The sequence below is a fragment of the Sorex araneus genome, chromosome 3 (assembly GCF_027595985.1).
Source record: "Sorex araneus isolate mSorAra2 chromosome 3, mSorAra2.pri, whole genome shotgun sequence".
Classification (NCBI taxonomy): Eukaryota; Metazoa; Chordata; class Mammalia; order Eulipotyphla; family Soricidae; genus Sorex; species Sorex araneus.
In genome coordinates, this window is record NC_073304.1 from 182,775,508 (window position 1) to 182,788,865 (window position 13,358).

General features: G+C 55.6%; 1 protein-coding gene across 8 annotated transcripts in view; it reads right to left on the reverse strand.

The window, feature by feature from the left end:
- FAT3 (FAT atypical cadherin 3) overlaps positions 1-13,358 on the reverse strand; it is a 267,114-nt gene that overhangs the window by 47,473 nt on the left and 206,283 nt on the right. For 6 of the 8 annotated variants that reach the window (XM_055133234.1, XM_055133232.1, XM_055133236.1 and 3 more), the window contains exons 5-10: positions 11,982-12,296; positions 10,657-10,867; positions 10,203-10,271; positions 5,566-5,705; positions 3,156-3,431; positions 1,447-1,657 (exon numbers count right to left, since the gene is read on the reverse strand). In XM_055133234.1, the coding sequence (XP_054989209.1) occupies positions 1,447-1,657; positions 3,156-3,431; positions 5,566-5,705; positions 10,203-10,271; positions 10,657-10,867; positions 11,982-12,296 (1,222 nt within the window). The remainder of the gene's footprint in view (positions 1-1,446; positions 1,658-3,155; positions 3,432-5,565; positions 5,706-10,202; positions 10,272-10,656; positions 10,868-11,981; positions 12,297-13,358) is intronic. The other 2 variants (XM_055133235.1, XM_055133233.1) reach the window with 1 other exon arrangement.

Genomic DNA, 13,358 nt, shown 5'->3' on the forward strand with positions numbered 1-13,358 from the left:
GAAGAGAAATGTGGGAATCTCTTTGGCCATCTGGCAGTTTAATCTTTCTTTATCCCTTCCCTTCCCTTCCCTTCCCTTCCCTTCCCTTCCCTTCCCTTCCCTTCCCTTCCCTTCCCTTCCCTTCCCTTCCCTTCCCTTCCCTTCCCTTCCCTTCCCTTCCCTCCCCTCCCCTCCCCTCCCCTTCCCTCCCCTCCCCTCCCCTTCCCTCCCCTCCCCTCCTCTCCCCTTCCCTTCCCTTCCCTTCCAACACCCTTCCTCTTTTCTTCCTTTCTTTCTTTCTTTCTTTCTTTCTTTCTTTCTTTCTTTCTTTCTTTCTTTCTTTCTTTCTTTCTTTCTTTCTTTCTTTCTTTCTTTCTTTCTCTCTCTCTCTCTTTCTTTCTTTCTTTCTTTCTTTCTTTCTTTCTTTCTTTCTTTCTTTCTTTCTTTCTTTCTTTCTTTCTTTCTTTCTTTCTTTCTCTTTTTGTCCCAATTTTCTGCACACTACAGAGAGGTTGGTGCCCAATAAAGAAGCTTGCTGGAGATAATCATTTCATAATCATAAAATGGGAAATGCCCTTAAGTTTCTACAGAGTTGCTGGCGTTGCTGTTTCTAGTATTTTCAGTCTGAAACTGTTCCTCCAGCACTCATATTTTAATCCAATTTCTCACAAGACTCCTTTTGTTGAGCCCAGGGCAGCATCCCCAGGGCTGGCCAGCAGGGAGCCTTCAGCCCACATGCCGCAGACAGGCAGATGCAGAATGTTTTGGAAATATGAGTGTGGATATTCACAGGTGAGAGAAGCAGGAAAGGAAAAGGATTAGATGCAGAACCCTGCCTTGTGGGCTGACAGGTTAAGCCTAGCCCCAATCCACCTCTTCTGTCATAGGTGCTTTCGAGATGTCCGTCTTCAAACCGTCAGTCAGCGCTGGTCTTACCTAACCAGTGTCAGCATTCACTCTTACACAGAAATACCTGAACTCCGAGAACAAGGGACTGGAATTATTCACTGCTATGTACAGGGGGAGGTTCAGCACTTCTCAAGCCCTGTCACTCAGGCCTTCCCCTTTTAGGACTCAGTGCTCGTGGCAGTGTGTGTATGTATGTGTGTGTGTGTGATTGAACGCATGTGCATGGCACACCTGCCTTTGTGTGGCCTACGGGCCCCTTGACAAGCAGAAGAGGAAGGCCTGTACGCCCCTGTCACAGGTCTCATGGGAAGGAGGGTCGGGGCTTCTTTAGGCCTAGGCTGAGTCCTAGGACCACAGGGAAGTGTTCCAGAACAATCTGAGATTGAACACAACATGTGGACACTCTTTCCTGTTGTCAATGATGGGCACCATATCACCAGGATGCCCAGACCTACATATGGTGCACTCGGGTGCAGAGGGCAGCCGCTGGGTGCAAACTCCCTTAGGAGACGCCCTCAGCATGCCGCCACGGGCTGGCGGCTATATAGTCCCTCTCACCTGCTTCAATGCTGTATGTGAGCTCTGCGTTCTCCCCTCTATCTTTGTCCAGAGCCGTCACCTGCAGAACTGCGGACCCCAGAGCAGCCGATTCGAACACAGACGCCTCGTACAGCGGGCTGGTAAAGTAAGGGCTGTGGTCGTTGGCATCCTCCACAGTCACAATGACACGGGCCAGGTTTCTCCGATAGGGGAACTCCTGGTCTCTGACCTATAGGCAGAATACAAGAAGCAGAAGCAGCACCAGTGAAAACAAAGGGATAATTCAGAGTGTCTCAGCACATGTGGTGGCAGCAAGCGAGGGTGCTGGAGAGCGAGTGAGCACCCCTCTGATGGGCACCAGGCAGGCCCCACCATCCTGACTGTGGGCCACAGCAGGCCCCACCATCTCGGTCTGTATGGGCCTACGAGGGCAGACCCAACACAGAGCTTCCTTTTGACGCTTTCGTCTGTACAAGGGCTGTCCATTGTCTGGGGTGGAGGCTCTTCTGAAGAGAGACTAAACATGGGCATCACTAAGTCCCGGGCAGGCAATGCCACCTGCCTACTAAACACTGCCCCTCACCCACGGCCTATAGAGCTGCTTGCTGGATACTGGGGTCTCCCCAGTAACTGTGACTCTGAGAAGCTGATTGTTGAGCCAGAACCCAAACAAGCACAAGGCGAGAGTGGACTTGTGATGGGGGTGGGGAGCCGCTTGCTGGAGGAGCCCCAAGAAGGAGTGGAGGCTCGATGGTGTTGGGGGAGGCATACACACTGGGCAGCAGGGGCGGAAGGAGCTCCTCCCTCGAGACCCTGCCAGAGCCTGCTCCCAGGTAGACACCTGCTGGCCCAAGGTCTCCATACACACGGCTCTGCTAGAACCCACAAAGCACAAAACCAGAGTGTGTGCTCTGCTTGTTCCATGTCAGATGATTGTGTCTTCAGGGGGACTTAAGAAATTAGCAAATATCTGAGCATTCGATGAAAGAGAAGAAAAAAAAAATGGAAGTGTTTTCGGAGACAGCAGCCAGGGGAAATGAACAAAAGTGACTAGAGTCTCTCTCTCAGTTTGGAGAAAAGCTGCATATAGGAGCATGTGCTCTGAACGACCACATGTACCAGGGAAGGCCTGAAAAGCAGCCCGAGTGGGTCTGCAAAGGGACAAACAGATGGAGGGGACGTGACCTATGCCCACACACTCCTGCCCCTGCCCTAGGGAAGGCCACAGTGGGCTTTCGGGTCATGGGTGCCCAGGTCTGCTCCATCAGTGAGTCAGGGATTCTTATTTGTGTCCCAGTTACAGGAACAGTTATAGCAACTCCAGAATTTGGAGGCCCCGACCCCCGGCCTGGGCTGGCAAACTTCAGATCTGTTTAGAGACCAGGGTTTGCCTCCCAGCCCCATGTTGGTGCAGTGACATCTGCGCTCAGACACCCGCAAAGAATGAGCATCACTTAGGCTGACTGAATGACAGCCTTTGTGGGTGACTTCTCCAGGAACCCAAAACTCTCCCCCACATGCTAGATGCGAAGCAGCCCCACTGCCTGTGAGACGCAGAAAGACTGTGAGGTGGGTCCAGGTGGTGTCCCCCTTCCTCCCGAAACAGCTGTTGGCAGCAGGCAGGCTGCGATGACAGAAGTGGAGTCACTGTGTCGGAGAGGCAGAGTGTGAGCCCCTGCAGTACCCCGCCCCTCCAGCCGACCCATGGCCGCTCAGCAGGGCCCTACCATGACGTTGAGGATGTGCCTGTCCTGGGCCTCGTGGTCTAGTCTCTCAGCTGTGTAGAGCACACCGGTGCTGCCATCGATGCGGAACTTCCTCATGCTGGCCGCGTCGATGCTGCTGTGCAGAGAGTAGCTCAGCTTATGCTTCTCATCTCGGTCTGTGGCTTCGATCTGCAGGATCTCGGTGTCTGGAAGGATATCCTCAGAAACGGTCACCTCATAGTTCGACTGAGAGAATTCCGGGCCGTTGTCGTTATTATCCAGCACTCTGATAAATACCTAGAGGTGGAAGCAGGCAAGAGTGAGCACTCAGGTTGCTACGGTCGTGGGCAGAGTTGTGGGTGGGTGACATCTTGCCCCCCACATGGAATCTCAGGAGAAAACACAGAGGAGAGGAGCTGGGGGACAGTACAGAGCGGTCAGACTCAGTTCTCTTCTTGGCACCGCAGGGTCGCCAAGCCTCGCCAGCCCTAGAGCACCTAAGCATGGGAAGTGCAGCTCTGCAGGACCCCAGGTCCCTGGGGTGGCGCGGCCTCCCCAGCACGGAGGGCTGAGAGCACTGTACCCTGACACTCTGTTGAACTGCTGCAACGAGGCCCTGGTAAGGGCCCCTGACCTTCTGAGCTCTACTGAGGAGACCCCGCCCCCCCCGCCATGGCCTCCTGCCATTTTAAAGAAAGAAGACATGGATGAGAGGCTGCCATGCCCAGTAATAACCCTGGCAGCAGAACTGACTATGAGTCGATCAAGTCTCACTATTCACTGAACAAGTCTGATGGCCCCCAGGGGCCAAAGTCCGCAGGCTCCTTAGAAACTATGTATGATTAGATGGGGGTTGCCCATCTTGCCCTTTGCCCTTTCCCATTCCTGATGCCTGTGCTGTGCACTTAGGCAAGTATTGGCTTTAGATCCTGTGGCAGAACACACCGGCCTTTCTGCTGTGGATCCTGGATGGAAACCAGGGCTGGGGACCAGTGCTGCAGGTACATGTTTTCCTCATGTGTTTGGAAAGGTTGGAGGCTCTGCGCTTTCCAGCTGTAACTGGGGGGCAGATGCTCACAAATGCCAGGACACTGGGCAAAGGAAGCAGCGCTTTTTTGCCCCTCCCCACACCTGGGCAGGGTCAGCAGGGAGAAATAGCACGCTCAAGTCTAAATCTTCCGGCAGAGTCTGTTTTCATTTTTACTGTGGTGGGACACATACGTGGCAGGCAGTGCTGGGGCTGGAGACATGGTGGCCAGCATTCAACCCGGGGGCCCACACATGCTCGGTGTGTGCAGAGAGGGGGAGGGGGCCATTAGGAGCAGTCTCTGCAGCCTCAGGAGGTCGGTGGCTGAGCGGCTCAGACTGTCCACACCCCAGGATACACAGGCTTCATCTGCTGCCTGACAGGCAGAGAAGGCTTGGGAGTTACCTGAAGAAGTTACTTGATTTCAGGTTTGGCTGTGGGGGCCACATAACCCAAAAGCAGGGCCTGAACACGAGCCCACACTGCAACCACAAAAGCAAAGGCCACGTGTTCCTGAATCAAATCCACTCACTTTTTTTTTTTTTTTTTTGCTTTTGGTGATGCACAGGGGTTACTCCTGACTTTGCAATCAGGAATTACTCCTGGCAGTGCTCAGGGGACCATATGGGATGCTGGGAATCAAACCCGGGTCGGCCGCATGCAAGGCAAACACCCTGCCCTCTGTACTATCACTCCAGCCCCTCCACTCACTTTTTAGGTCATTTGGGCATGAGTCTCTCTGCTGTTTCTGTGAATGCCAACAAAAGACACCTGCATAGTCTACTGTGGCCACAGGGCACAGCACTCAGGTCAGCCAAGTGACACTGGGCGGTCAGACACGTGGTGCTCCAATACCCCACCAGGTGTGTGAGGCACTGACCTCTCCACGTAAAAGATGCTGCAGCTCCCAGGAGGCCCCAACTAGCCACCTCCCACCCAGCCTCCCACCCATCTGGCAGCCTCGGGACGTCTGAGGTGCTGGAGTCTGATGCGGTTTTGCTCCCTACCCTCAGCGGCACCGTCAATAAAGACTCTCCAATCGGTCATAATGAAACTAAAGTATGGAGCCATGGTCCTGCTTGGGGGTGAGGCTGGGCAGCCCAGGAGACAGCCCAGGGATCTGCGTGAGTCTGACCAGCTCTGACTTCTGCCATGAAACTCGAGGCGCTAGAGGACATCACTGGGGACTGATTAGACCTTTCTCCCAGGCACTTTACCCTCTTAGACTTACGGCCAGGAGACAGAGGGTACCTTCTCGGTGAGGCACTTGTGGTATTGGGAGAGAAACCCAGCTCAGCACTTGACATCTGAGTGCCAACATGCCTCTTCAACGTGGGACCAGTCACGTATACTGACTAGGCAGTCCTGCCCGCATGCCCACTGCCTGGAAACTGGATATCTTACCTGAGTAACGGCAACATTGGTCCCATCGGTGACTTCCACACTCATGTTATAGACAGACCTCTGCTCCGCATCCAATGGCTTTGCAATGACAATGGTCCCAACACCCTTCTCTGCGTCAAAAGAGCTGTCGAAATTCCCCCCTGGCGGTTTCACATAAATAACAGTTAGGGGGACTGGGCATTGGTTACTTGTCCTTAGCATGAAGTTTCAAAGAAAGTACCAAGAGCAACATTTCTGATGGCATCTCTATGGCTTGGTACATCTTCACTGGGTTGCTCTACTCCTAAGACATCTCAGATCTCAAAACAATGCATAATGAGTATCACCACGAAAGAACAGATGCAACGAGTCTCGCAGTGGGGACACACTGCTGGTGTGTGTACGCTGATGCCCCTCCCCCGCCCCCATGTGGCCTCTGTGCTCGGCATCACACAATCATCCACAAACCAAGAGGAGAGGGTGTCTGCAGACCAGACCTAGTTCAGACTCGATGGTGAACTTCTGGTTGAAAGAATTCTGATTCCCTCAATTAAATGTCAGAAATAAAATGGGAAATACTAGGGAATAAGAAAAGGTAGATAAGATAATATTTAATATTAACAATTCCATACCCACAGGTTAGACTATCTAGAGAAATAATTTTTTTGTCTTCTGATCTGCGTGAATTAATTTTGTCTCCCTGAAGTAGGAAGTATGTGGAAGATTTCTAGAATGGAGTCTGGAGAGTGAAACACCTGTTTATATAACGCCAACTTATGACATGGTGAAAAGACAGCCTGAGGCCCTCCCTGTGGCCCTGTCAGGTGTCCAGGCTTACACAGGCTCGGGTCCGAGCCCTGCAAGTGTCTGCACCTCTGTAAGCCAGTGAGAGCCATGGAGTTCCCACAGGTGGGGGAGGTCTGCAAAAGGAGAGAAGACAAGCGGTGACTTAACTGGCACAATCTGAGTCACTCTCAGTTCATACTCCCATATTCTACGTGTTTCTGAAATCTCACTGTGCTCTTGGACAGGAAGGTAAGGTAACGAGAACACCTGGCCTATGGATTGAATTCATGTTTCAGAAGACATCTCAGGTTCTTCTATGGTCAATGTTCTTTGCAATTCACTTTGCTGGTCAGTGTGCAATTGCACGCGTGCGATTTCCATGATGGTATGATTACAAAGATGAAGATAATTGGAGGAAATGAGAATTTTACCCACATTATTAGAATCTGGGGTGCAGAAACACAAAAGTAACGATAAGGATGACTTAAAAACTGCCCACGAGCTTTTCCAAGGGCTGTCTGCAGCTGGGAGCGTACAGTGGGAACACTGCTAGAGAGAATGTAGTAGCCAGTGCAGGCAGGGGCCGCACAGAGCAGAAAGGCTGGAAGATGACACACTTTTCAAAAATTCTATCTAGAAAGACACATTTTCCAGTTGATAACTAATTTGCTGAGGAGCTGATGCACTAAATATTCCTCTGACTCAGCTCTGAGGAAGTGGGGATGGGGGAGAGAGGGGGGGCAGGAAAGGGGCTGTGGGGGATTCCTGGTGATGCTGTGGGCAGGACAGGGACGGTCCATCCATGTGCCTTTAACAAATACCTGACCAGCTGTCCCAGGTCCCTGCTGAATTGGACTCACCCATGGCCAGTCCTCCTTCCCTCCCTCCCTCCTCACTCATGTGAAAATCACTGAAACATGCTCCCAGCCAAGGCCACAGGAAATTGAAAAAACTGCCATGATTTGTGCAGATTGAAAGATATGTAAGATCCTCGACTTGTCTTGTGTGTGTGTGTGGGGGGGGGGGGTTTAGTAATCAGCTTAATTTTAGTGCATACTGCTTGTCTTTAGAGCGTATTCCTACAAGTTGATTTCTTAAATCTAAGGACAATCATTTGGGTGTGTGGGGGTGGTAGGGGGCCAGGTCACCTTTTACTGTCAAGTACTCTATGAGGTGAAGTTTGTAGGCCCAGAAATTGCCAGCATGAGCCTCTGGCTGGCCTCATGATGAAGATGATGGAGAATGACTTTCAGAGGACCACAGCGAAGCTGGAGGTGCCCTGTCCTGTGGCACAGCTGCCCAGGGGTGGCCTCAGGCTCACATGTCTTGTGGGACTCATGTGGGGGCTCGGGACCTTGCACATGCCTTCCTAGGGTCACTTTTCATATCAAATACAAGCTTGGCTGCTTCCATGGTGAATTCTGAACAGCGTTTCACTCTCCCTGACTCCCTATGCCTCCCAATTGGTCCAGGGAATGGGAACAGCTGAGCAGGGTGGGCACCTACCCTGAGGCGGGCAGTCCCAGTCCCTCCTGTAGGGCCTTCACTCCCACTGACCCCCAACCTTCCCTGAGTTCCACATTACATTTCTGACGAGGGCGACACTCAGCCCAGGAGTTCACCATCAGCCCTCACAAGTGTCCCAGTCGGTCCATAGAGGCCCCCACCTCAACACACACCCCACCCCGTGCCAGGCTCCTTCCAGCCTGAGGGCTGGGTTCAGTCACGGGGCCCCCTTCTGTCTAGCAGCATCTCATTGGGACCGGACGTGCTTCCTCAGAGCCAGTGACACAACATGCAAAGCCAGGGGTGAGAGCGGCGGCCAGGGCAGGGCACTGCGCTGAGGCATGGCGGGAAGCGAGGGTGGGGACAGCCCAGAGCACAGGCCACTCATGGCAGACCATTGAGATCAGGACAATGCAGCAGAGGCGACAAACGGCGGGAGAGGACGCTGGGCTTCCCTTCTCTCAAAAGGTCCAACTGTCCGAGGGGCTTCCCACAACGGCAGTGACCGGGAGAAGCACACAGTCCATCCTCCCTGCCAACTCCAGGAAAATGCCAGCCTGGAGGAGCCGTTATCAGAGAATTTCTGAGCCTCAGAACCAAGGGAGCTGTGAGAAACGGGGAGTGAAGACGGGCAGTGGCCGGGGTCTTCATACTTGCTGGCCACCTTTATGGTTCCATCATGAATGACCTGCCCTGGGGCATGCGGTGCCTGGGCAGAAAGGGAGCCTTTTGGCTGGGGGCTTTCCAAGGCACGCGGGAGCCACAAGGCAGGAGTAGCCGAGCCCCAAATGCACAGAAGCTGCGCGGTGTCTGCAGGGCAGACAGGGGCCACCGCCTCTTCTGGACAGAGCTGCTCTGCCCTGAGGGAGGACGCAGGGGCAGCTGGGGCTGCTCTCTTCAGAAGAGACCCCTTCTCTGGTCTGAGACGAGAGGAAAGCATGGACCTGGGGCTGAGGCACAGTCTCAGGTGTCCTGGGGAAGCAGAGCACTGCGCTGTGGGCACCTACATGCCAGGGGCAGGCACCGGGGCACAGACTGCAGAGGAGGGGCTGGCGGCTGCCTCCCTGCTTTTCTGTGGGCACTGCAGGAGGACCTGGCTGGATGGGCACTGTTGAGCGGGGGGCCGGGCTAGATGGGCACAGTGGGGGACTTGGCTGGATAAGCACTGTGGAGGGTCTGGGCTGGACGGGCACAATGGGAAGACTGAAATGGACAGGCACTGAATGTCTGACAGTGATCGAGTCAAGAGTGCCCTGGCCTGCTGACAGTGCCCCTCTTGGGCTGGGGGCTAGTGGACACCATGACTCAGCTCTGACCTAGCTCTACCTGCCTGGAGGAGGGGGCGAGCCAAAGGTCTCAGCCCCCTGGACAAACCCAGGACTGCTGCCCCGGCACCCTGCACCCCATAGCACATGGGCCAGGGGCTTCGTCAGCCGAGGAAGGTGGGCTCCTGGACTCCCTGGAAGGGCGGCAGGACATGCACACAGCTTCTGGGTCCCGAGGCACTCTGAGGGGGCTGCTAAGGGAGCTAGCAGGAGATGACACAGGACGGCACCCAGGGGCCAGCTGGGCCCATCCACGCTCTTCAGGGACTTTAAAAGGCCCTGAACCTCAGACCCGAGGCCCCACACCTGAACCCATGTCACAAAGTGAATTTTCTGTGCCTGGGAATGGGCTAGAGACTGGCCTGCCTGCCCCAGGGTGTGGAGGACACAGAGCCCCAGCAGGCATGAGAGAGCTGGCTCCTGGGGTCCCAAAGGAAATGACAGGGGTGTAGGCCGGGCTGCACAGGGCCCCAAGGAGGTGAGACATGAGGCTCCCTGTGCCAGGACAGAGGATGGAACAGACCTGTTTGTGAGGCTGACAGGGGCCCCGGGCGTGGCTGTCCCCAGTGCTTTGCAGGGACTAGCTAGTCCAGCCCCAGGGTTCCTGCTGTCCCGTTAGCAGGGGCCGGGCAGGCACAGATGTTCCCGATCAGCTCCCACGGGACTCTTGGGAGGCCTCCACGCCTGCCACCCCCCCCCCCTCCGTCAGGGCTGGACGGCCACTGTCCATCTCTCCTGCTGCTGCTGCTTGCCCCAAAATGCGTGTGCGGGCTGTGGGGCCCTTCCCAGAGAGCACCTCGGGGGTCCTGGGGGGCACTGCTGCTGCAGAGGTGGGGGGCAGCCAGTGAAATGAAACCCCCTACCGAGAGAAAGACAGCACGCCCACAGACCTTGAAAGCAAAGGAAACAAAAATATGGAAACCAGCCCTCTCCCCACCCAGACCGCATGCCAGGCTGCACCAGCCGGCACCGGGCCTCACAGGGAGGAGGCAGAGCGGAAAACGGAAAACCATGTTTAGCGAGTGTGTGCACTAAGGGTACCTTCTGTTGAGCAGTTCTGCCCACAAGCTGTCTGCAGAATAGAGAACATCTCTCGGGCATGCTTGCCGCCTTGAAGCAGGGCAGTCGGGAGCAGGAAAGAGAACAGAATGCAGAAAACAGGTGAAGAAAAGAGAGAAACGCAGGACAGCAAGTCCAGTACCATCAATACAATAGGAACGAGCTTAGCCAGTGTGACAGTGGAGTTTACACGACACACACAGACATCGGGGAGCGGTCAGTGGTGCACTGCGGGAAACCGGTCAGCGAGCACGTCCCCACCGGGCCCCGCGGCTGGAACCAAAGCGCAGTGCCGTGGCGCATCTTACTGGCTCTACGGCTCTCGTGCTGCGTCTGGCAGCTCCGCGCTCGTGTGAGAGCACTCTGCTCGGCTCTGCTCGTTGCGCCCCTCAACCGTGATCGCCATGTCCCCCGTGCTCTGAGGACGCCGACTTACCGACGATGTCGAACCACAGAGGAGTGTTGGTGGGCTGCACAGACACCACCCCGACAATCTCCGTCACCCGGTCACTCTCCAGGACAGTGAAGTTATAGAAGGGCTCCTCGAAGGCCAGCGGCACGGGCGACGGGGGCGGCTTCTTGATCCACTCGATATGGAGGCGGGCCGTGGAGGCCTTCTGCGGGCGCCCATTGTCCACAGCCTTTATCTGCTCCCGGGAGAGAGGAGAGCCCCGTCAGGACCTCTTCACAGGGGCGAGGAAGGGCCCGCGGGGCCCCACCTCCCACTTGAGTCATGACAGGGCCAAGCAGTGGACACCGGCAAGGGCACCCTGAGAGACAGCCGCGTTCTCACCCTGCTTCTGCAGGACGGCTGAGTGAGGCAGTGTGAGTGCCGTGGGCAAAGCTCCTCGGCAAAAACCCAAGCTCCCTAGAGGGGCTGCGGCGGGTGTGGGAGGGACAGTCCTGGGCCTGGCGGGGGGAGGGCAGGTGCTGAGGGAAGCAGACAGCCCCTCCGTGGTGTGTGATGGGCTACATCGTGCCAGTGAGAGGCGGGTGGCAGGTGGGGGTGGAGGTTGAGTCAGGGTGAGTCCAGCCACTGGGTAGGGTGCCCAGGAGAGAGCAGATGCAGGAGCGGTGCCAGGTCAGGGCCTCTACCCAGGCCTGACCTCTGCCCTGTCCTTGGGCAGCAGTGTAGAGGCTGGGGTGGAGTGTGGCTTTCCTGCACCTGAGGTCCGGCTGTCTGTGCCCCAGGCCCCCTGAGACCCCGAACATGGCTGTGCAGTTCCAGCAGAGGCAGGCCGGGGTCCTTGGACTCGCTTCTCTGGCATGTTCTGGTGGCTTTCGAGCCCAGCCCGTGAGGGCTGCCACATGTCCCAGGGGCCACAGAGGAGACTGAGGACAGAGGGGCCGGTCACTGGGGCCTGGAGCTATGCCCCTGGAGGGCAGTGACCGGGGTCTGGGTTCCAGCCTCCCTCACTTTGGGCAGGACCCTGCAGTGGCTGCCATCTCACATGCACAGCTTGGCTTACATTCTAGCTCACTGCTGTCCCACCAGCGAGTTCCCTTGGGATTCCCTGGGGATGCCACTAGTGTAGTGGCAGCAGGACAGCCCTGCTGGCTCCCTGCTCTGGCCACTTCACAGGGCCTGGGGCAGCAAGCTGAGCCTATGCAGGCAGGCTGCTGACCACGCACCGCCTGCAGGGAAGGACAGGCAGGAGGGGCCCCGGCGGTCCACCACGCGACCTCCACATTGCCACCTCCTTCTCCCAAGAGTCACCAAAGGAATGTGTGGGCAGGAGCGTCCCTCTGCTGGGCTCTCACCGTGAGGATGTCATAGCTGCCTGCTGTGAACTGCTTTCTGGAGGAAACCAGGCCGGTCTTGGGGTCAATAAAGAATTTCCCATCTTCATTGCCGTCCACGATGCTGTAGGAGATCTCGGCGTTGGGGCCCTCATCACGGTCAAAGGCGAAAGCCCTGTAAATAGGTTCACCTCTCTTCTTCCGGTCCCGCTCAGGCAGTTTGATCTGGTAGACCTTCTCCGGGAACTGCGGCTTGTTGTCGTTCTCATCGAGGACCTGGACCAGCACCCAGACGGTCGACTGCTTCGGAGTAGGGCCACCATCTGCCACTGTCACCTGCATGTGGACAATGAGAGGCATGTGAGGGGGGTGGCTCTGCTCCTCGCCCGTGCCCCTGGCTCGCCCAGACCACTGTGCCAGAGGCAGGAGGGAGCAGGAGAAGCCGAGAGCTGCCCTGGAGCGGGTCATGTGCACCCCCACAGCCCGTGCCACCTCTCGGGAGGCAGAGAGGCAGAGGGCACTCACTACCTGGGTTCTGGGACTGAGAGAGAAGGGGACGGAGCAAAGATGACCCCTTCAGGCACACCCAGCGGGGTGGCAGAGCACCTGCAGTGAGTCCCCATGGCAGAGGAGGCTCTTTCCCAGGGTCCAGCTGTATAGTGAGTCCCGGGGCCTGGCCCTGACGCAGTGCTGTGAGACGTGGGTCCAAGAGGACAGCCTTTGTCTCTCCTGTCCATAGTTCCAGTCACTGCGCAGTGAGGGACACACTGGGGTCTGCACCACCCGTCATATCCACCCTCCAGCTTGGCTGTGGTTGCGGTGCATCCAACACAGGCGAGAGCCCACTCACGACTTCAGACCTGTAACACTGATAGCCTTACCCGTGACATCGAGATTAACACACACACATTTCATGTCCTTCATGGAACATGTTTCTCACATTAAAACAAGCTGGAGAAAGTAGCATGTTACCAAAAAAAAAAAAAAAAAGAGGGAAAAAACACCCAAAAGCTGAATTACAAATAGCCGCGCTGAATGGCTCTGGCAGTGACCCTGTGCTGCCATTAGATATGCATGTATAGACAGCCTGTCACACACATATACATACATGTAGCTACGTGTTTGTAGTGTATGGGCAGGTGTAAATATGTATATAGACACGCTTTCTCATCATCACAGAGGCTTTTGTTTAGATGCTTTTTAGACTCAGAAAAACAAAAGACATGCTTAGAGTAGAGGTTAAGTTGACTTTTAATGTTTCTTTTTTATCTTTAAAACATTTCACAAATGTTAAATACTTAATCCTCCCAAGGGAGCAGAGAGGAGGAAAACAACTTTATCTCCTCTGCACAGGTGGAGACTCAAAGAATGACCCTCCGGGAGGCCCAGAAACTGGCG